This window comes from Polyodon spathula, chromosome 12, assembly GCF_017654505.1.
Source record: "Polyodon spathula isolate WHYD16114869_AA chromosome 12, ASM1765450v1, whole genome shotgun sequence".
Taxonomy (NCBI): domain Eukaryota; kingdom Metazoa; phylum Chordata; class Actinopteri; order Acipenseriformes; family Polyodontidae; genus Polyodon; species Polyodon spathula.
This window is the reverse complement of record NC_054545.1, coordinates 33,014,269-33,039,596: the sequence shown is the minus strand read 5'-3', so window position 1 is coordinate 33,039,596 and position 25,328 is coordinate 33,014,269. Positions and strand designations below refer to the sequence as shown.

General features: G+C 34.7%; 1 protein-coding gene across 1 annotated transcript; it reads right to left on the bottom strand.

Annotated features, from left to right (window-relative positions):
- Positions 1–4,461: 4,461 nt before the first annotated feature.
- On the bottom strand, positions 4,462–25,086 carry gabra1 (gamma-aminobutyric acid type A receptor subunit alpha1). Its single transcript, XM_041266496.1, has 10 exons — positions 24,359–25,086; positions 22,512–22,612; positions 19,206–19,318; positions 18,277–18,344; positions 16,852–17,072; positions 14,614–14,696; positions 13,759–13,902; positions 12,162–12,314; positions 7,666–7,868; positions 4,462–6,276 (listed from the first exon to the last, which is right to left on the bottom strand). Exons 2-10 carry the CDS (start codon positions 22,583–22,585, stop codon positions 5,965–5,967), a joined length of 1,371 nt encoding a protein of 456 aa, XP_041122430.1. The 5' UTR covers positions 22,586–22,612; positions 24,359–25,086; the 3' UTR covers positions 4,462–5,964.
- Between the last annotated feature and the right edge of the window lie 242 nt (positions 25,087–25,328).

Here is a 25,328-nt window from a genome sequence, read left to right as displayed (position 1 = left end):
TTGAAAGCACGTCTGGTGTTTGCCAGAAAGCATGAGAGTGACCCAGCTGCGATGTGGGAAAACATTTTGTGGTCAGATAAGACCAAGATAGAGCTTTTTGGCCAAAACTCAAAGCACTATGTGTGGCGCAAACCTAACACTGCCCATGCCTCAAGACGCACCATCCCTACAGTGAAGTATGGTGGTGGCAGCATCATGCTGTGGGGATGCTTCTCATCAGCAGGGACTGGGCATCTTGTTACAATTGAAGGAAGAATGGATGGAGCAAAATACAGGAAAATACTGCAAGAGAATCTGCTTCAGCCCACTGAAAAACTGAAGCTTGGGAGGAAATTTACCTTTCAGCAGGACAATGATCCCAAGCACAAGGCCAAAACAAATTGGAATGGCTCATGAACAAAAAGGTGAATGTCCTACAGTGGCCCAGTCAAAGTCCTGATTACAATCCCACTGAGAATCTGTGGCACTATTTGAAAATTGCGGTCCACAAGCGTCGTCCAACCAACCTGAACAACCTGGAGCAAATCTGCCAAGAAGAATGGGCCAAAATCACTCTGACACTGTGTGCAAAGCTGGTACATACTTACCCCAAAAGACTTAAAGCTGTTATTGCAGCGAAAGGTGGCTCTACCAAATATTAATGTGTGGGGGTTGAATACTTATGCAAGCAAGATATTTTAGTTTTTTTATTTTTCTTAAAAATATTTCCCAACATAAAACCAATGTCACCTTACAATAATTGATTTTAAGTTTCAGTGTTTTAAAAAAAAATATCAAACAGAAAGAAATTTCAATGTACCATTTGTAATTCAGTAATATGAGAGAATTGGTCAGGGGTCTGAATACTTTTGCATGGCACTGTATATATATATATATATATATATATATATATATATATATATATATATATATATATATATATATATAAGATATACATGGTAAAGTGGTAAGTACTGACAGTGCCCTTGCCTTCAACACCCTTTTCACAAATACTACCCCAATGCTTTCTGAAGGCTGTTTGCTTTACCTTGGCAAGTATACATTAAGTTCCATGTAGTTTACAAACCATCTCATATCTAAACATATTTTTATTGTTATACTGTAAAGGAATGCAATTCATTTCAATTTTTTTTTTTTTACATTGCTAAATGAGAATCCCTAATGTAAACTGAGGGGTATTTGAATTTACTTTTGATGCACTCAGTGACTTGATGAACCAATCCCTTTGGCAAACCTTTGAAGGCTTTTAAAGTAAAATTATTCAACTTCTTTGACACAGGAACTACAGAAACAGGCAAGCCATGAGTACACAATTCAAAGTAAACATCTTCCAAACACTGACAGCTGCTCATTTAAAATAACTTTCTGTTCTTTTTTACCCCTAGACTTTCAATCAAGTGAAAATCATTGTGAAGTCTTGTCATTTGGAGGCCTGTATGTGTCCATTGAGAATGTATCTCTTTTCTCTACCCATAGATATGAGGCTAGCAAAACAAACAGCCCTGTTATCATAAAGGAAATATGTAGGACTGACATATATTAGGTATTGACAGTACCATCCATATCATAGATCTGTTGTATATGGGCGCATCTATTTTAAAGCATATAAGAAATTAAATCACTGCAGAATGTATCAGAAGAATCCAAATGGAAAATGAAGCAAGTACACAGGTGGCTCTTTTTGGCTTTTCAGTTGCCTTGGAAACGGTTGATGTGGAGAGGTAATTTCTGTTACTTTACCATCTTCAGACAACAACTACCTACAGTATGTTCTATTTACAGTTGTTTAAATATAGTGTCTGTGTGACAGTTAGTACATTATATATATATATATATATATATATATATATATATATATATATATATATATATATATTGCAGATCCAGTTTCAGTTATTGTTCAAACAAAAACCAGCCCACAGCACAACAGAGCATGTGTTTATGAATTTTCAATGCGTCAGATTTACTAGTCATATTTACATGTTTACGTCAAAAGAATGTTGACCAATCATATAATGCATTTTTAGCCTCTTGTGGTCATGTGCTCATCCTTATTGTAACATGGATGGATGTCAAACCAAACTCAAAAGTGTTATTAGTATCATAACCAAAGTGATTGCTTATGCCCCCTCCCGTGGCAAAATGTTATTAGTATAGATAAGAAACATCCCATTTTAAAATAGATTAACACTTCAAAATCTAAATTGCAAATAACACTGTGATATCCCTGTTTTCTGGATAAATAGACCTCTGTCTTGTAAATGTGGGATATTTTATTGGTCTGTAGTAAAAAAAATGTACCACAGTTTCAGCATTCTAAGATATTGCCTGTTTTTATAGTTGCACTGCACTGAAAAGAAGATCTTGGTCTGAATGAGTAATCGATTCTCAAATGTTAATTAAATAACAGGGGTAGAACAGGAGTCCATCTTGGAGCCAGGAACAGTTACCTAGCTATGCTGTTGATGCGCGATCATTGGGATCAACCAGAACTTGGAACACAACCAAGCATTGATGGGCAAGATGGCCTCCTCTTTTGTTAAAGTTGATTGCCTTGCAGTATGATTTCTGAAAGTTTATTCTATAAAAACAGTACTAAGTTCTTATGGCTCAAGGCTGGTAAGTAAGTTTGGAAACCCTGATGCTAACACAAAAATGAGCCATTGGTCTTATATTTGGAGAATTTATTAAACATTGTTCAAATTTTAACATTACTTTGAGTCTAATGCAAAAAGCCCCTGCTCCCACAGGGTGCATAAAACAATTAAAGAATGTGCAAAATCCTGAAACTGATAATATAATTTACTAGAGTTCTGGAAATAGCCTTGAATGTTACATAAAAAAGGGCAAAACTCTGGAGTGAAGCATGAACACTAACGTACAGACGTATTAGAGTAATCAAGCACAATAAAAGACAAATCAGTCATTACCAAGAAGAATAGCTGCTGTCAAATGTACCAAACTTATGCTGGTCATGAACAGAAGAGGTATACATAGGCTGGCAAGTCAACAATATACAGGTTATCTGATGTGATAACACTTGTGCCTAAGCAATCTGGCTGCTTTGAAATAAAATAATTGAAATTCCTAGCTATATCTAAACTCTGTAATGAAATAAATGTCGTAAGAGATTTGTCCTTTTATTTATTTATTTTTTAAATGTTACTTTTATTGCCATGTCTCTGCATAACTGTGCAATTAACATTCGTTGTCATTTCCCAATGAACCCAAGAGTAACAGCAACTTCTCTAATGAAATATATCATAGCTGAAGGAATACTATTTAATGCTAATAAATACATAGCAAAACAATGTATAGAACTAGGATACACAGTCTACAATTTCTGATTCATTAAAACACAATGATTAAGAAAAAAACAGAAAAAGTGGTTCAAAGCTGTTCTTGCATAGCACAAACCAAACTACTTTTATGTAAATTATGAAGCTAATGTGCAAAACGTACCAAGAGGTTGATACAAACAATCTTTAATTTAAATGTTTATATATATATATATATATATATATATATATATATATATATATATATATATATATATACACACACACACACTCATACAATAGGTTAGAATTTAAATATCTATACATTTATATTTATACATCATATTTCAAGGGTCTACATCCCTAGTGCAGCTTTTTATGGACTCTATTACTGTAAATTTGCATAAGACATCTGAAAAACAAATACTTGTCCATACATAAAATGATGCATCACCATGAGAATTTCTCAGGCTGATTACTTCTTACTTCAGACTGGCAGGGCCAAATCATGTGATATGGGTCCATTAAAGTTCTAGTGCTGCTTCGACATAGGATGTGACCAGTACATCAAAAATGTGGATCATAGTTGCTGAAACTCTCATCAGCATATTTCTAAAGTTTTAAGACCAAGGTCATTTGCGTAATCCTTGGATTTCAACAACGTACACGGCAAATTATATATAAAACTCTCATTCGTTGTGGTCAACATAAAGCTGCAGAAAGCCCTTACCATTTAAATAGTGCTACATTAACATCATTTGAAAAAGAAATGCATTAAACAAATCAGTGTAGTCTTAAAAATCTGAGTTATTTTTTTTCTTTACGTTTTTTGAATACTGTCTCTTTTGGTTTCTGTTGATGTTTTCTGAAAATGGATTCACTGCATGCTATGTAAAAAGAGAATAAATCATTGTGTGATGGATGCAGTGCAACCCTATTGATTTAGTTTTTTTCCAGGTTGTGTCTATTGCCAAGAGTTTACCAAAAATATGCTGTCTTTAACCCAATTTGCACAGGACTAACAATCATCAAATAAACATTTGGTTTCAGAATTTTTACCAACATTGGTGAAATTTAATGCTGTGCGAACTGTCCATTTCTTTATATCCCATATATATATATATATATATATATATATATATATATATATATATATATATATATTCTTGCCTTTGGGAAATAATGAAATTAATTATTTACACCCTGTTTCAGTGCCTACTCTGGCCTCAGCATCACATTTCATTTTGAAATTACAGATTTTTATTGATGAAAACTAATCCAGGTCTGGGAGGTTACTGGATGTCCTCTGCTTTTGACCAACTCTGAGGACACCAGATTTTTAGTCCTGTGCGACATGCTTTAGACATACAATGGCATCGCAAATTGAAGGCAGTGTAGCTTGTATGCTATATGACAGGACCAAAGAGTGGGAGGCAAGGGTAAACTATCAAATGGAAGTGAATCTGGAAGTCTTGCCTTAAATGGTGCATCAATTCCTTAGTACCCTCGAAATGTGAAAAGGCACTGCTCTTCAATCACTGGAACAGTGTGTTGTGATAGGCCTATGCAATAATTAACAGCACTTCATTGGCGAAATGTGTAGGGTCGCTTTAGCTTTTTGGAAGGTCTCATAGAAAGTGGAACCAAATGTAAAGAATAACAGTGATTTAATTCTAAATATAAAATGCATTCCGACATTAAATATTACATTTACATTCTTACTCACCATTCCACCATTTTCAATATATATATATATACTGTATATGTTTTTTTTTTTTTTTTTTTTAAATCATCATTGGTAACTTTTATAAGCTAGCATTTAGAGGAACACTAACAGCCGCTTGGAAGTGAACCAATAAATACTCCCTCTTTACATAACTGTCTGACCTTCAATGTCACATTTCATACACAGTACTTCAATATAAAATAATAATGACATCATCTTCTTTCTTGGGTTAAGTTATTCTTCTTAATTACAGTGTTTGCAAAGCTTAAACTTAATATTAACATCTGTAACACTGGATACTATTTACAATAAAATACAAATAAACATTATGCTTTATTAAGTATTCTATAATCAAAGTTTTGTAAAATAACCATGTATGGAAATCAAATGTATCTGCTGAGACATCATGTATTTATTGCTATTGCAGAAACCCTATCCTGATTATGTATTACAAGTAAAGAAAACTGAAACCACCTGTAAAATGTAATGGTAGAGTATCTGACTTATTTTTAAGTTAGCATTTAGTGATCCAAACCAAAACAGGAAAAAAAAACAAAAAACAGTCCATGCAAATATATCTGTTACGTAACAATTTGTACATGAATGTATTTAAGAGTTAATGGTCTAATGCAATAAATAAATAAATAAATACATAACAAAACAAAAAAAATTGTTAGGCTATGTGCATATGTAGATTAGCATTCTCTTGCGTATATATTATTGTAGCATAATTAGTAGTAGCACAACGATCCTAAAAAGTCCCATTTAATTTTAACCACATTGCCAAGAACCTAGGATTAGACTCTCGCCTTTTTAAATTTGGAGGTAAAATCTTAAATTTGTGTATAACATAGAAGCAATGCAGTAATTGGGAACTAGACCATCTCAGAAAAGTTTACACACCTTTGCTCCAAATGAACATTTAAAAAACAATAAAACAAAAAAAAAAAAACAATGAAATTAGTGGGGTTGAAATAACCCTTTGATTGCTGGCTCCCTATTTAAATAGGTTGCCCAGTAGACTAAATTAAAGGTTCCAAAGAGCAGAGGGAAGCATATTCTGGACATCCGGTCAATTTTGCTCACACTGTTAAAGGTTTTCTTGGCTTCTGGAGGCTTGGGTTTTGGTTCTCCTTCTTTAGAGTCAGTGGTAGCAGCACTTTTTGCAATGGTTGCCAAACCAGGGTCTCTGGCAATGTTTGGAGCATAGTTTGATGCACTTGCTGTGTACGTGTTGTTTTTCTTGATGAGAGATTCTTTTTTCTTCTTTGGCTAAAATTAAAAATATAAATATGTAAATAAATGCATCACTGTATTGTATAAGTTTAAATAAATCTGAAATGCCGGCAACATCTAGAACATGATAATTATGCAAGCAGAACTCCTGATAAGCATTCCTTAATATATGAAGGTTTAGTGATCGTGCTGGCTTCCATGGCAAACTACTAAGTAACGTAGAACATCTGAGGAACAGGATCCCATATGTTTTCTTGACAAGGCCAGTACATCTCATTAATGCTAAAATAAATGAATCACTCAAAGGCATATTTGCACAACCTGTTTTAAATATTTCCAAATGGCGTTGAAACTGCCACTGCTACTGAACAAATGCAAAGGAATAGGGGTGGTGGTGGGGCTTTTCATTTGTGGCATTCTGCTCACCTGCATATCTTTACAGCTATAATGTAACTGCAATTAAGAAGGTCTTTGGGGAACAAATACAAAACAGAATCACTTTTACAGTGAGGCAAAAAACAAGCAACTTGCAACAACTTTCAACCATAAAATAACCAAACAATTGTGGATGTGGCAGGGCAGAAGCCATGCTTGTGTAAATAGTGTGTGTGGGAATGTAAGGTCGGCAGGGATGGGGTTAATTCTGTCCCTGCCAACAATCACAGGTGTGGCCATTCCCCGATTAGGTAATTGAGTGGTTTGGGGAGTGGCCACATGTATAAAGGCGAGCAAAATCCTTTGTTTGAGAGGAGGGAGTTTGGTGTGTTTTGAACTGTGGTTGTAAGTATAGTGAAGGCAAATGCCCAGCCTATATTTATTCTTGACTTGTTTAAATCTTAATTTTTTCCCCTTATGCCATTTTGTGTGTTTATTTGTGTGTATTAAATGTGAGCAACGACGCTTCACTGCAGCTTCTGTCTCCAAGTCTCTATACAGTGCTTCACTCCAGCTTCTGTCTTGGAGTCTCTAATTCCTGCTGGTAGCATCTTGGGCTGTGACACTACGTGCCACAGTGGCCACCATAACAATGGCATTGGTAGTGTTTAGTGTCTGCCCTGCCAGATGGCCACACAACAACAATGCAAAAGCTGCCAGACCAAACAGTTTTTTTACCCACAAAGAAAAACATTAACTTTGATTCATTTGTTCCTTTATGAGGGATTTGTATGAATTGTTAAACAAACCCAGTGAAATACTGAAATGCACCTGTGATATTCAGCCTGGGCTGGCAGTTGGCAGTGATGTGCCTTGAAATCACATCAAAACAAATCTGTACAAGTGTACAGACCATTTAATTTCACTATAATCAAACAGTGGCAGGACCACAGTGTCCCTCAGTGTTTTTTCAAAGCTAAAAAAAGTAACAGTCATCTTAATCGTCTCTTCATAATGTTTAATGCAGACTTTTTTTCTTTTTAAAAATACCTTTTCAGGCACAACGCTTTTCCCATCCCAGGCGTAGCCTCTCTTTGTGAAATAATTCACTGTAGCAAACTCAATTAGAGCAGAGAACACAAACGCATAGCAGACTGCAATGAACCAGTCCATGGCTGTGGCATAAGCCACCTTGGGAAGAGAGTTCCTGGCGCTGATACTCAGTGTGGTCATGGTCAGCACGGTGGTTACTCCTGTACAAAAAGAACAGATAAAGAACAGGAATTATCGGGAGCAACTCACCAATGAATAGACCACGAGATTGTAACACTGTGACAAACAACTTGAGAGTTCTGAGGAGACCCTGAATTCTTTCACTTAATCTAACTGTGTTTGATTCTAGCATTGTATTACAAGTAGGTGTTTTTTTCTCCTTTAAAAGACTGGAGTATATTTGGCTGCACTTTAAATTACAGGACATGAATAACTGTGGTTACATTATAATAAATAAGTCGCCATGGAAATGATCTTGCTAACAATATCTTATTATCTGATGCAAGTACATGGCAACGTTTAAATGGCTTTTCTGACATTTTCAGAACAGTCAGAGTTAAATATTTTACAAAATGGGATCAAATACACATTTTGTAAAACATTTGTCAAAGGAACATACTTCTTAATGTACTGTATAAACAAAACTATGTTGAGCTTGTGAAAAAAAATATTTCAGAAGCAGAATGTGTTTTACTGCAATCAGTTTCCATCTAAAAGTAATTGTGTCTGTTTGGCAGCACTGCTGGAGGAACTTCTATCTACAGGCAATTTTGCATTTTCAGAAATGGTAATGTTACATATAACATGCTGCATGTGACATATGTAACATTCAGAATATTGAATCTATACCAGCGCAATTTGTCAAGGAGTGAAATTGCTTAAAACGATGAAGCATAAGTTATTGTTATGGTGGCAGCTTAAGCATTAAATCTTGATTAGCTATAACACTGCTTGCCAAAGTACTGCATGCATCCTGGATGCACACATCATGCAGTAAAAATATTGCTCTGTATTTGAGATAAATCAAAGGTACACTTCTGAGGTGGAGCTTATGGATCAAGAAAATTTCAGTTTTCAGTGCATTTGGCTATAAATATGCAAAAGTTAGCTGGGTTACCCAAGTGTGATTGGAGCAGAACACCACAACAGGATGCCCTTAGAAGCTAAATCAAACACCCAGTTGAGTTGCCTCCTGTCAGCTTTTCAGAGCACTACAGGCTACAGGTGAAATTAAAGCCAGTCAAGCATGAAAAAGCATATGACATGTTTATCAGCATGTCCAGCTTTCCCCATCGATCCAGCCACTACTGTTCTAACCAATAAAAGACATTGAACTCATGCAGATGTGCACAGGGAATATCTGCAGGGCTGAAGGAGTCTAAAAGATTATTTTGATCATTTGAAAAAGTTTTTTAGAATTTAGTAAATCTGTTATTAAAGCAAAGAATTACAGCCTTGCATTTTGCAAATAATATATACAGGTATATAAATAATATATATAGGTATATACATAATATATGCAGGTGTGTTTATATTCTGCATTACACCCTTACTCCATGCTTCATGTATAAACATCAGCTTGGTTTCTGGTATTTGTGCTTATTTCATGTGCTATCAAATACAGTAGTCAGTATGGAAGTAAATTATTTTTTCGTGGGCTCAAAGTGAACTAGCATTGAGAAGCAATTTCTTATTAAGTATTTGAAAAGTGAATACTGCAAGCAAAAGTGGTAATGTTCAAAATTGTGGGAAAATATTGTAGTGCAATAGGCTAAGAGTTATTTCGATTACAGCACCAGTCTACCTTTTAGATCAGTGTCAAAGTCTGCTGCTGAAGTTAAAAACACAAAAAGAATTTCTGAAGTACCTGTAGTGTTTGTGATACGGTGTCAGAGAAAGAGAAAGTGTTTTTTTTTTTTTTTTTTTTTTTTTTTAACCATTCCAGATTCCAGAACACTACGTTTTGAGGTAGTGAAGCTAGATAGGGATAAAACTACACATGGAGCTATTTCCTGAAGGCAAGTACAAATAGTTATCTGGTCATTTATTCAGTGTAAAGTTGCAATATTAATAAAGCCTGAAAACCTACCAACTCAATAATATGTTATCTTTGTTACAAGTCTTTAATGAAGGGGTTATTGTTTTTCTGCAGTATAACAACATTACTTGTTTATGTTGTTTACACTACCTATATTAAATGACAGGGTGTTGTTACATTTAGTATAAAATGATGACGGACACTTAGATTAAATGCCTCAAGTGTTTTAAGATTGTTTTGACAAGTCATATTGGATTGTTCATTTAGTGTTTTTAAGCAACCAGTAATCTGACCTGCACCATCTGTGCTGCAATTATTACTTTCCTTTATGGATCACACATATATTTTACAAGCTCTAACAAATGTTTATAATATAAATCAACAAATAAAACAGAAAAAAAACGATTAAAAAGGGGGCCCGTGAAACTAAATGAAACAATGGAGCACTGAAAAAACAAGGTTATTAAAATCACAAGTTGATTGAACTGTAGAGCAACCTGTCACTAAGTGTTCGCTAATGATATGGTGACACAATGTAGCAATACAAACAGCAGAAGACTATCAACATCGAGCCTTTCCACCCCCCACACACCAGCATCTTTTCAGTCTCACACAAAGGGGCTGCATCCACCGTTCACTGCAGATACAGTTTCTAGTCTTCTTTTATTGCCACGCAGAACAAGGGTCAAACAAAACTTGAATTTGTGAAAATAATTCTCGAGGAACATCTGAAACAGTTGCGTGATCTACAACCTTTAAGTGTGGTTAAAACAGGTGGTTTTCTGATATAATTAGATCAAGCTGCCCTAAAGGCATCGGATGTTACTGTAATACCACTTTATAGGTAGTCTCAGTAGACAGAAACAGCCATAACATCAGGACATTACAAAACGTAAAGACCAGGCCATTGTCCAAATGGCGTGCTATTTTATATTTGCTTCTAGTCATTATGTAGAATATATTAAGTGTGCTGAAATCATTAACTGGAAGAATTCTTCAAGCTTCTAATGATTTTTTTTTTTCTTCCAATTAAACCAAGGATCTGTCAGCATGCCAGCTTGGAACAGTTTTCTCAGTGGAGCAAGAAAGAACGCATTTCTCTTTGTTCTTGGGATATGTTCTTGGGAGTGCACTGCGGTTGTGTTTCACCAACATAATCTAATGTTATTTGTCATTTAAAAATAAATTGACATGCACTTAATTATGGTCCACTCAAATTGGCTTGATGGTGGTTTACCTATACCTCCTCAATGAAAGAGTGGTCACATTGTTCTAGGCCTTACGGTATCTTATCAATTTGTCATGAACTTTTCATCACCAACAATTCATCACCAGCGACAATTTATCACGGACAAAATCACACCGATTAAGGTCACAATATATCATAAAAGCTCTGCTAAAAACAAAGAGCTATAATAAATCATAAATAACAGATACAGTACATATTCACTTACAAATTACATAAATAATACCCATAATGTACTAACTTGACCAACCAACTAACAAACAAGCAAAAAAACTAAATAAAAATAACAAGTTTGCTTTTCAATCCTTTATTTTAACACTAGAAGCGTAGAAATTTTGAACTACCTACAAGCGCTGCACCGGTCATTTTCACCTGTAGCGTTTTAAACAGCTGTGATATGATAATGCACACTCCGTGATGCATTGACGCTGGTGATGAATTGTTGGGTGATAAATTTTCATGATGAATTGTTGGTGATAAATTGTCAGACCCAGGCCTTATGTATCTAATTTGGCGTGTGGAGAATTGTGAATATATGAAGTAGCAGACCACCCTTTACTCTAACAGGAATCCACTTGGACATCTTCTTGGATTATATAATACTGCATTCTATTAATTGCCTGAATTATATAAAATCACAGATGCAAATAACTATTTAATTGCAGTTAAAGAAAACACAGAAAGTCAAATGGAGGATCCCTAGCAATGCTGCCATAAATACCACACTGGACTAATGACCCAAGAAGCCTGATGAGTTAATAGCAGGAGGCTAGACATACATTGCATTTGCGTCTTACTATATTTGCCTAATTTCCTGCCAAACATCACTCATAGTCCTGGTCTCCTTCTGTGGTACCTGTCATTTCTCTTAAAGACCCTACCCTATCAATCATACAATTTCCATTGGAGACTAGCACACCCCTTTGATGGACTGACACACACTGGGAAACTTTCCTTCAATAAACTTCAGTCAAACACGGAATTGTTTCAACTATATAACAACTTCTTAACAGGCAGTCATGAACACAAAAATTACTTCTTACACCAGTGATGTAGTGTATGCTTGTACATGGGTGCTTTTATTACACAAAAAGAACACATAGTCTACAGCAGACACATGGCACATGCTTGAGTCTCCAAAAACACAGCCATTTGAGCCAAGTTTGACATGAACTCAAAAAAGCTGGGATAATAAAAAAAGACACTTACCAAATACAGTTCTTGCAGGAACAGATTCTCTGTTGAGCCAAAATGAGACTTGGGATAGAATCACTGTCATTATACAGGGTAAATAGGTCTGAATGACGAAGTAACCAATCTTCCTCTTTAAATGAAAGTGTGTAGTCATGACAACATATTCTCCTGTAAATTAAAACGAAAATTTTAAAATGACACAGTGGAAGATGTATAGCTGGAAAAAAAAAAAAAAAAAAAAAAAAAAAAATCTTACACTGCTTAAGTTAAAGAATTCTATAAAGCTATGATTACCGACTGTCAATAGTGTTGCCATGACAACATACACTTACAAATAGGAAAAAAAAAGAATTCAAGCCTTAATCCTTGCTATGCCCAATTTTACTTCAACTCCATAGATGAAAAGATGTTTCTGCTTTGGTGGCCTAATCACTTGATGTGCTTTTGTTTAAACTCACTTTAAGGGTCTTGCCACAATTGGACCATGTGAACAGCAGCAAAAGGTACCAAGTTTGAATAAATAAACCAAATGATTCTCAGCACAATAAAAATGCTATTAGGAATACTTAATCGTGGCAATAAGGTAAAGTGATTTTAATGTATCTGTTAGTACCTGAGAAAAACTGGAGATTCACCAGTTGTTGGATTAGTTGATTATACAACCTGTAAAGCATATGCAATGTATTGCATGTCTAAAAAAACAGTATAGTCAATCCTTATGCTCCAATAATGTCATCTTATGCCAACTTGATTTGTTTTGCAGAGATTATTAAATTAGTCATTTAGGAGACGCTTTTATTCAAAGCAACTTACAGAGACTAGTGGGTGAACTATGAATCATCAACTGCTGCTGCTGCAGAGTGTCTTACAACCAGACCTTGGCTTTATGTCTCATCTGATATATACCATTTTTTAGACTCCCTTTTAAAAGGCAAATGATCCACTCTTAATGCACTATTTTGACTATGTCAGCTATGATAGATTGTGGTACCAAGTTCACGGGGAGCACTGACTTAATTTGACTTGAGACTGTAGTGATAGTTTAACTGTGCAAGGGTACTTTCAACAGTGAAACACACTGTGTATACCACAGTATTGCTTTTTGCAACAGCTGCATAGTGTGCACACTGGTAAATAAATGCACTGAAAACCTGTCTAGCCACTCAACGCTCATGCACTGAGAATGTCAAGTGCACTTTGTTATGGTCTGAACATCTTTTATATTGTTACAAAAGCATTATTTGTCTCTATAGGCATGTGCCAGTGAAATAAGTGCATGCAACTTTCAGGATTAACTAAAAGGTTGTTTTTTTTTTTGCTTGCAAGTTTCCATTTTCACTTTTAGGTAAAATTAAAGCAGCTTGCCATTAGAAAGTGATGATAATGAAAATGTTATTTTTCAACAATTCAGCATCCTGGAGGTCCCCTAATCAGCTTTAATTAATGACGCAACAAAATAAATAAAAATGAAAAAAACTCAGAAAGTTCTGACTAGATGATTGCAGGAAGGAGGTATAATATTAGTGCCTGCTTAAACATAATGAGTCAAAGCACCAGGATTCAGTATGAATCGGTACTATGCGGTCCTGAAAAGGATTTTATATTCACATACCTGTGCTGGACTGGACAATCCCAGAGTCGACAGTTTGCCCCAGCAAATCATACTGGTTAAGTCGTGAACCATCGTCAGCTACAACTACTGACTGTGCTGCACCTCGTGTCCATATGTATACAACCTCTGCACGAGTGTAGGCATCTAACGAAGCAAAGAGTGGACATGTATAATGACCCAGATACACACAATACCATTGCTGATTTCATAAATGTAAAACAAGAATAGAGCTATAGGACCGATGGTTTACATTGTATTTGATTTCCTTGTTTTCCTTTAATTATCAAAGCAATATCACCTGGCAGCCATGCTTTAAAAGTTAACTTATACGAGTTGACCACAATATTTTTGCAGTTTTATGATGTATTTATCATAGTTTACCCCGGTTTATTAATATCCTTTACCATGCCTCGCTATTCTTTACAATGGTTACCTATGCTTTCCCTTTCTTTCACTATGCTTTGTTACACTTTGCTATGCTTTTACTATGGTACACTTTTAGAAGGATCACTTCTGCTTTCTAGATATAATAAAACATAACAATGAACTGTCTATGTAGGGATATTCAAGCCTGACATTTCAAAGCACCATTTGTCCAACCTTGATTGGTAGAAAGAGCCTGTTATCGATTGGTGCCAAATACCAACACAGTGGCTAGTAGCAAAAATAATAACCTTAACAAAACCCATATGGGAAGAGGTACTCCCAAGGCTCAAACTGCTGGTTACTATTAAATATGACAGAAATGGCTCCTATTATGGTACATATGGGTATACCGGCATCACTTTAGTCAAGCACATGTTGATACATTGGGAGTAAGATGGGAAATGCAGAATGTATCTGAAATTAACGTACAGCTGCCAAACTTCAAAGGACAGGCATGAGCATCCATAGGGAAGTCTTCCAAATGCATCGGGCATTCTGCCCTCACAGTCAATCTAGTAAAAAAAAGTCAAGATATATTCATATTCAACATAAGATGTTCATACCTTCAGAACAGAAACAGACCGTGTTAGGATGAAGCTAAAGTAGGCACCAAGTGACACAAATGAAACTGCTACATTTACTTCAGCTTTCAGATAGTGTGATGATATGTTATATCAATTGATATATCAACTGTCTTCCATTTGTCCCTGACTTGATATAAATATGTACTGGCAAAGGGAAATAACTGTCACATAAACATGTTAAAGGATGCTTTATGGTGACCCACGTGAGGGGATTTTGCATAACAGAGAATTTTGTCAGAAATATAACAAGAGATGTGAAAACGTTACAGACTTTAAAAACAGAAAATAGGATAACTTTCAACTTGACAAATTTCATAATAGGAATGGGTCGGTATAGCGGTTTTTCAGTTTACCGCGGTTTCGGTACATTACGGTATTGACACCGTTCATTTTATTCTACATCGCAGTTATCGTAATTACTTTTATACAACAGTTAACACATTTTTCAACTGCAAACCTGCTTCTTCTGAAGCAAGTGAAGGTACTTGCAGCCTCAGCAAAGTGTCTAAAGAAGATATTTTTGTGAACTGATACTGTATTTTGATAATGGTTTTGAAGGAAACTGTCAGCAACACAGAATACACGTTTCAATTGCTGCGTTCTGTTACAAAGAGCTTGCTGCATTGGCTGCTCTCTTTCTGACGTCACACGCAGCTTTGAGAAACGCAGTTTTTTTATCCCCAAACTTTGCAGCTCAGCACACATTTTCACTGTGCTATGTTTACATTTGTTTGGATTATCAACAGTCAGTTTAATGTAATTGATTAACATTAACTTTATTGTAAGATTATATCACTTACCACAGATTTAGCACATTATGTTTGTTTATTATTTATTTATTACTTGAATTATTTATTTAATGTAGCGTTGACAAGGCTGCTCTCGACTTCATTATAGAATGATAAAAGGTGGCAGCAGTAGTTTTAGTGGTTATTTGCATTACGATTAACAGGTCACTCGTGATCTTTCCCTTTGGTTTACAGCCGCTGCCAGCCTCCCTCAGTAACATTGGGTGACGTCTACAGCGCATCTGAGATTATGTGCAGCACTGTGCAGAACTGTGGAAATCTGCGCTATAAGAACCCGGCCTCTCAATTAAAATTAGCAGACCCGCGACAGCAGCAGGATAGCCAATTTATCATCAACGTAGTTTTGTTTAAACAAGTTATATAAGTATTTAATTTTCTTAGGCAAGTGAAGAAATCTTTTTTTAGAGACTCCACTTGTGTAATAATCATTGGAAGCTGCAATGTCGTGACGTGTAGCTATAAATCCAAAAACACGTTTTAGTATTAAAAAAAAAAAACATTTTTTGTTATACATATTTGATTTATCCGGTTGAAAAAATAAACAACTATATCTGCTCTTAAATAATAACCTATGGTACACGTTTGTGCTTTAAGCAATAAGACCGAGCATTTCCCCAATTTTATTTACAATCATCAGCTAAACATAGTATGTATTTATTTATTTAATTTTAATTTATTTAAAATGTTAAAATGTTTTAACAAACTACAGCACCACGTCATTTTTAGCAAATAAATTAGCTTAATACTGTTGTACTATAACATTGGGAGTGTACAACTATAGGTTTTTATTTTATTTATTTTTAATTGTGATTCGCTTTATAAAAAAGAAACCTACCAAGTTATTTGGCATAGTTAAATATTAAATACCACATGTTTAAATCATTCCATGAAAGGAAATGTGATTTATTGGTTTTATTTTTTGTGAATTGCAGTAATTTAAGTGATTTACATTAGTCTGTCTTCATTTAAGCCTTTATTTTATAACTTGCATGATGTATACGGTAATATTAAGGTTACCGCGGTGTTTGTTTAACGCTTATCATACCATGCCAATTTCTCTCTGTCCCGACCCTATTTCATAATATAGATTTAACAAAATGATCATTCACAAACAAACGATATGTAGGTGTACAGGGGAAAATGTAAATGACATTATTGTCTTGCTATAGAAAATTATAGATGATTAAAAAGAATAAGACATTAGAAAATAGTATATTGCCATAGGATAGATAGCATTAATGTATCTATAATCATTTAAAAACATTTGATCTCACCGCATTGTGTAAAGAAGAGTTCCGTCCTCTGTGATACGTAGCAGCTTATTGGGCATTGTCATGTTATGAGCCACAGATTTTTTCCCGTTGTGGAAGAATGTATCTGGCGTCCAGATTTTGCTGGCCATAAGGTTGTTTAAACGGAGAACTGTCATCGGACCCTTGAATTTTAATCTCTCATCTCTCCAGCTTTGGCGAAAGAAGACATCAATTGTATATTCCTAGGAAATTGAATTTCAAAAATGTAATCATACCCAATGGTATATGGTGCACCATACGAACAGGGTTAAGGGGCATTTCTGTTTCAAACAACAGTACTTTTGGGCAACCAAAGGCAGTAAAGTTCTATAGTGACTTATTGCATCAAGACATCTCAAGGTACTTTCTAGAAAATAAATCCAATAATTTATGCATACTACCTGAAGCAGTTGTCTATTGAAAACAAGTGTGTGTTAAGTATAAGTTTTGACATATTTGGGCAGATATGCTCAAAGATGTTACTCAGAGATGTTCCAGAGAAGGGCTAAAATGGCATCTCGCAGTAGTGTGTTTAACTACTGCTGAGACTAGCGGTGGTCTCCTAGAAATATAGTTTTAGTTTTGATTGCAATCTCATGAATGCTCCCTTATTATATGATCACTACTAGATTCAAACATTCATATCTACTCATCATAAGTTTATTGTTTCCGACACACTCCTACTACTTTTGGTCTCAGCCCTATCTTGCTACTTCCTATACAGACTAGTATATCTGTCTTCTTTTCTACTGCCTATCATTTTTGCCTATAAATTTCAAACTCATCATCATTACATTACACAAATACACATTGTTTCAAGATTATTCATTTCTTGAAAAAAGTGTCAACATCATGTTTCTATGTCAATGTGTGTGTGTCACTGTACATGTTTCCTGAAGTTAGACTTTGTTACTTGCTAAGTACAGACATTATTATTCCAGAAATAATGTTCCTTGGGTTAGTGCTGACCAACATAGAGTCTTACAGTGTTGAGTTCAACCTTGCCCTCCTTCCATATTCATACTTCCACATTCTACATTCCATGTTCTACAGAGGTTTTGGGTGTTGATGTCATCAACTTTAGTTCTATCTATACATCTATTTATCCATCTATCAACATAAATGTTACATTTCAATTGTTTAAATAGATTTATTTTGGGATGCTGTTGCCCAGACAAACTGGGACAGTAGCAACAAAAACAAAAAAGTTTTGCAAAAAGAATAATAAATTACCATATTAATACCATTGATGTCAGTGTTGTCAAAAATGCAATTTTGTATATTTTCACAATCTTTATTAATACCGGTAATAAAAAAAAAAAAAAAGTGTCACGAGCCTAACATTTGCTCTTTACTCATTAAAATATACATTTCGCAAATGTTATGAGAAAATGTTAATGCACTTACCATGTCATGGTCTGAGACAGGACCAATACTTGTGACAAAGATGTCAGTCTTCACTTCAGTTATGCGCTCTGTTGAAGCAGTAAATTAGGACAGTGATTGTCAATGAACATTTTTTGTATTAGATCTAACTACTATTCAGTCTGGCAAAGAATGCATGTAGGTCTGATAGGCTGTTTGCTGGAACTGTCATTACAGCCCCATGCTGAATGTTTTTATCATTCATAATGTTCTAGCATCACATTTAAATTTGAAACGCAATTTGAAATTACTCTGCACTTACTTAAAAGGAAATTCTTCCCATGGATCAATCGTATGGGTAGAGAACAGACAGTATTTAGTGTGCTTGGAACACATCTTCCTTAAGTTTAGTTATGTTTTATTAGTAGCAGAGTGATGAACAGATATTTCAATAGCCAAAGGCACACGTTTCTCCCTGAAATTTCCCACATGCACCTGGTAGGGTTCGCAATTAAACAAATACTCATCTGATCAAAATCTCTGTTCTCAGCATCACATTCAGGCTTGCCAATCCTTGAATAATGTAAGTGATTCTTGAATTAAACTCTCCTGCTGTTTAAATATTTCTCTATTCAGTTAAAACAGCAGTTATAAAACAGGGCTTTAAAACCCAAGCTGTCCTTCGTTGAATTCCCTTGTCATTCCTGTCTGTAAATGCGATACCTCCCAGCGTGTAATTTCAATAAAACGCAGTAGCAATATTTGCTCTCCGAATCCCTTTTTCACACTACAGTTGAGCACAGAATTGATCAGTATGCAGATAATGGACATAGGAGTTGTTTTAACATCTTTAAAATATCACTATTCTCTTATCCAACAATGAATGAATGTGTCTAGAAAGGTAATCCAATGACAGCCATTAAGCTATGCACTGGCATCTTTTGCAAAGCAAGCCTATATTATATCCATACCTCCAAGCCCTGGTCTCAGACGGTTGTCATATCCATCCAAAAGACTATCCAGGATCCTTGTAAACACTGTGGTGTTGTCCTTTACCTCTTCAAGATTGGGTGTCTGTCCATGACTATCATAATAATAAGACAGCAGACAGAGAAAGGAACTTACTGAAAATCAATTCAGATAGGTAATTTACTAACACTTTTCTATAACAGCATTTATAGTGACATAGAATGAGGTAACTATAAGTAATTTAACTAGAAACTGTTTTTTTTTTTATGTTATTCCTATAGTATTTTAGTATCGGCCTGACTTTTGTGATGTTAGTTGTTTAGTTGTTCTGCTGTTGGGGGGGGGGGGGGCGACGGACGGACGACAAGACGACATTACAGCCAAACCCTGCTTACTGTGTAAATAGTACTTATTGTTCATATACAATGAGTGTGTGTGTGTGTGTGTGTGTGTGTGTATTATGTATATTATATATATCCATATTATATACACAAATTCCATACCATCTGGGAAAAAACACAATTATTGAAATATGATGAATATGTATATTTCTTATAGTAGAGATTTGTTGTGTATCCAAAGCTTCCAGCTATTGACAGAATCATATCTATCTGCAGTGAAATTTTAGTTTTTGGTTTTTTTGGAGGGAGGATTAAAAGCTAAACAAACGTTCAATGATAGCAAACATACTGCCGTGCATATCTCCCAAGGAGAAAGGAAGGTCATTACGATTAGGTAAAACGAGCCCCAGAGAGGGCATTCTGCAGTAGAGGTTAAAATAAAAAGGAGGAAAGAAAGCTATGGAGTTTGAAATGATTCATCTAGAGACGGAAAATGGGCAGTGTGGTAACAATAATCACTAAATTTAAATGTTTTATAACAAATCTTCATAGATTATACAACCAATTCCCAATTCCCTTTCAATTATGAGAGCATTTTTTTGGCCTGCTACACAAAATTATAAAACAAAAGAAAAAAAGGGAAATTGCATTATAAAAACCAAAAGAGAAAAAAGATACTGAGCTCTAAAGCAAAGCATTTCACCACCATTTTCTACTGTAGCATAAATCACCTTCTGTACTTCCTGTGATTACCAATATGGGTTTTTTATTACTGTACATGGTCATTCTCTTTCATGTTATATACAATTTCTGTTAGCTGCCAAATGCATCCTTAAAATGCCCTCAGGTAGACTCCACAGGAGGCGAAAGAGAAAGGGCTGCAATAAAACATTATGTTTAAGCAAAACACTTGATGTCCTACATGGACCACAATGAATACGTTGCACTTGAATACCACACAGAATTTTCCTTATATTTCCTCCTGTGTTTGAGCATCAAAAATAAATGGATTATTCTCAGAGTTTTAAACAGTGTTGTGCAACTTTTCTGTTTGTTTCAATCCACTAACTTTGATAGTTTAACAACACCCAATGGTTACAAACAAAGCCTGAAACTAAACAACTGACCACTGCTATAAAGTTTTATTTTAAACATTTGCATCTGCACAGAATAAAATGTCTGAAACATTATATTAAATATACTTGTGTACATTAACTGCTTCCAATAATGCAAGCAGACAATAATGAGACCCAGTACAACATCAATGCAACATTTCTAATTATATTATTTTACTAGTGATACTTTGATGGCAGAACACCGACATTAAAGCTCATGTACAACCTAGTATAACAATAAATACAAGTTGATCATATTAACAAATATATATATATATATATATATATATATATATTTGCTATATGTATATATATATAATATATAATATGGATTGAATAATGTAGATGTTGTTTTACCGTACGAAAGACTGACCAAGACCCATTGCAGGAATTTCGTCGTCCTCCAGAAGAATTTCTTAAAATTTTAACTACTACTAATGATATATATTAATATATATATATATATATATATATATATATATATATATATATATATATATATATATATATATATATATATATATATATATATATATATATATATAAGAAAAAAGGAAGAAATACAAATGTTTATGTACAATGGCTACTTCTCTATAATACATTGTGCACCAACTCCATCTACAGGTCATCCGAACAGCAACACTGTGAGCTGCTTCACTGTGTAGATTTCTGTGTACCTCACAGTCACTAAGGAATTTGTACACAACATTAAGGTCTGAAGCTGAAATATCTTGACTGCAGGGCTTGTCTGACAACAAAATGAATGCATGCTGCAAACACAACCCAAGCAGTTTGATACCCTGTAGTAAGTGTGACATGCAACACTGTGTCCAAATAGACAGGCCACATTCATTTAAACTACAATTACAGGATGAAACCTGGGTATTAAAAAACAATGTAATATAAGGCTAACTAGACCCTGCTTGTCTGGGACAATAATTCTGTGCTCAAAATAGAAATGTTTTATACAGTATTGATTTTTTATTTTTCTTGCGGGGGGGGATTTATAACTGTAAAATGCTGGCCTTTCATGTTAACAAAAAAGTAACTATGCAGCAGTCTACAGTGCATATCCATCACATAATATTGTTCACTGGATTTATTATATGAAATTGCAACAATAGTTGAGGAAACAGAAAAGTGATGTCCTTATTTATGAATATGCAAATGCAGCTGATGTAATATTTGTTCACAAAGATTATCACATTATCAACAGACTTCTTACACTATGTAGCAATAGTAAATGCACACGTAAACATGTTTTAGTAAATATTACAATTACGTTTAATTGAAAAGACCAGGATCTGTATTGCATGCAAGTCACTACATTCACAAACACTTTAGTCTTCAGTCATACAATACAAAAAAGTCAGAGCCCTAAGGATCATGCTTGATTTGTGTGTTCGATGGTACCTCTTTCCAAGCAGGCCTCGCTGTGTGTGCAGGTCATACAATGCATAATATATGGTGGCAATTTAAAAAAAAAAAAAACGGTAGAATCATGTATGTACAAAAACGTTTTTAAACCTTTGCCGTTGTTTTCTAAATAATTGTAATTGAACCCCATATTGCCACTACATACAACCTAAATACACGACTTTGTAAGCTCTAACTGAATATAACAGTCTATACACTGTTTGAATGCATGCTAGAAAAAAAATGTATTAAGAATTGTGTTTTCCACAAAATCTCCTTTAATTTAGCTTCATCTGGGACTTTGGGGATTAATATCCTCTTGGTAGCCAGATCAAACTCAACTCTGTTTCATTTTGATTCAAGCAACACACATCAACAACACACATACAGTAGGATATAGACGTTCTTTAAAAAAATAAAAACATTTTTTTTTTACCTTTTTCCAGAGAGCACATGTAATAACAGCAGACAGGCCCATGTGCTGTGACTGAACATTGCAGTTCTCCTCATGGTATGGACTGCTAACTGAAATTTAAACTACATGAGAAATATGTTTCACAATACAATATACCAAAAGAGAAACCCCTTGCTTTTATAATACATGTAGTATGTGGAGATTTTTTTTTTTTTTTTGGAGCAAAAGTTAAGACTTACAGGAGTTTTTTTTTTTTTTTTTTTTTTTTTTTTTTGTAACATCAGAACATAACCATGCTGTAACATAAACCGATCAACATCGACAGAATCGCAGGCACTCGTGTGATACATTTGAATGTATTCTAGTTTCAATTATATAATGTACCTACCTACACTCGTTAACTTTAGCTGCTCTTTGCAAGCTCTCATTTGATTTACAGCAGTGTCATAGTTGCATTCCAAAGGACACGCTTTATAATCAAACCATGTGCCACTTGCATACGCAGCATCTGACTTCAAATCTGTTATCGTTTAGTGTAAATGGTGTCATAAACGAATTAATCATTCCAAATGTTAGCTGTAAATATAATATAACAGCAACGTACGACACTGTACCCTTTATCAGTTGTACAGCAATGTCATTTCACAACAGCAAGCATTCATTTCAACAACCTGTACATAGCCATTAAGTATTTTCGGAATTATCTTCTTATGCAGTACAGTGGTAAATAAAATAAAAAATAAACCCAAGCGCCTGGTCACGCACGACGCATAACCTACATGTGATTATATATCTTACAAATAACTCATTTAAAATGCCACATCGCTTGTTACTATACTACATATGACATGCATTGAGTTCAAAACACGAGGATGGAACAACTAACAGTCAAAAAGCTTGTTTTCTACAGACTGCCATATGTCCACGTTTTGTTATTATTAAACCATGTTTGCGTAGTTGTTATTTATACCTTAGCTCCTTGAAGTTTTAAAATGATAATGATCCATACAGTAAACGTATTATTTGCATTTCATGATGGATAAATATACAGTACGCTAGTTGTCATTTGATTGTTTTTTCACACTGTTAAGTGTTATTATTGAGAAAACAGTATAAAGATGTTTTCATTTCTCGCCCACAGATGGTCAAATCAATAGAAAAACCATTATGCCACATTGGCAATACATGTGATTAACGTGTTGAAGGCAAATTTATACTTGGTAAACAGCGATTGCATTAGGTGTACTTCTTTTTAAACATAAACTCAGTGGTGCTAAAATGAATGTAAATCAAAAGAAAAAAAAAATGCAAGCGTCTACTGCTTGAATTCTTTAGGTATTGATAAATCGGGGATAATGCAGCTTTAAATTACCGTATCACATACCCCAAGTAATGTTGCACATAGTCTTTTTTATAAATACAAAGTTATTAGATAAATGAATCAAACAACTGGCGTATACATGTGACTGTATCTTAACACAATTATTCTCTCTCTAAATTATAATTTTAAGTAATCAAGCAACTAAACAAAGCGTGGAATTAGAACTGCTGCTGTTCAGTCGAAGTAAACCCCACAAAATAACAATACAACATAAGCAACGGCATTTTCAAACAATGACACAATCATTTCAAACACTAACTTATTATTATTTTTTTTTTTTTATAAAAACCTCCTTTCCGATCATTTCTGACAGCCATAAATTACTACAGCAAAAAACCAAACTCAATGAAGTTCAATTATCATTCCCATTTTCTCATTGCAAACTGATAAAAGCAATGTAAAATCAAAATGACAGAATTACTTATAGTCTTACACTAATGACCAATAGCTACCAAACTGAATCGTTGACTAAAACTTTTATAGATACCTTTCTACACGGTTTCGATGAGAAAAATCCTCATAGATCTCAGATCTGCTGGATTGTAGCTGAAGGCTCGAGCAGCGATTGATGATGCTCAGTTTGCGCAGGTCGAGCTCACTATTCCTCGGTCTGGGGAGTTAAACTCTTCCCGGTTCCTGTAAATTGGTAATCTAAACGCAAAATCTACTCGAAATACTGAGATTGCAGCTAAATAAAGCTGTTTCTTTACCTAGACAATAGAAATACGTCCCTGGATAAACCGGATGTGAAATAGGCTGTGACTTCATGCCAAGGAGATTTTATTTTAGAATAGAAGGTGGTACCAATCTCTCATCTAAAGACCAATCCGCCCATTTTTTATATGCAGCACAATTTAACTTCCACTGCTGTCGGCATAATCTCTTTTCACTGGCTGCAAAATCAAATCCTCTTACATTTTCAACCGGGTCTCTTCTTTTTTTTCTGCACTAGTCTGAGCTTTGATGTTTTGCAACCGAAAATAAATATCACTGTTCTACATTTATAAAATACATATATTTAGCAGCATGAGCTTCCTCTGAAACTAAAATGCAATATTTAATCAATATTTAACAATCGTGGAAATATTTGCCTTATGCATATTGCGAGAAACGGCATCTCTTTTCAATGAGAGCTTCCCAAGTCAATAAAATCCACATTCTCCTACAACTCGAGATGTGACGAACCACTCCAACAATCTGCCTAAATGATACTGACGCGGTATGCTTAAAGACGAAATAAATGATCAGAATAACAAGATTTCGATTGAAATGAACAGCAACGTGTTAATGCTGGTGTTTATAAGTCCAGTGCTACTCTGGAATGACCGCTGTGGTCTGGTTAAACCGCTGCAAAACGGTTTCCTGAAACCGAACATTGCATGATAGTCAATTACGTGTTAAAGCTAATCTGCAATTACCAAACCCTAACTATTGTTGACATTCTGAAGTAACTGTGG

What these genes read in the sequence shown, in the direction of transcription:
- gabra1 (XM_041266496.1), bottom strand. Translation starts at nt 22,585, where the DNA reads ATGAGGAGAACTGCAATGTTCAGTCACAGCACATGGGCCTGTCTGCTG. An exon ending in ACTCTTCTTTACACAATGCG is followed by an intron (nt 14,697 to 16,851) that starts GTGAGATCAAAT and finishes TTTTTTTACTAG; the next exon opens with ATTGACTGTGAGGGCAGAAT. An exon ending in GATTGTCCAGTCCAGCACAG is followed by an intron (nt 12,315 to 13,758) that starts GTATGTGAATAT and finishes TTTAATTTACAG; the next exon opens with GAGAATATGTTGTCATGACT.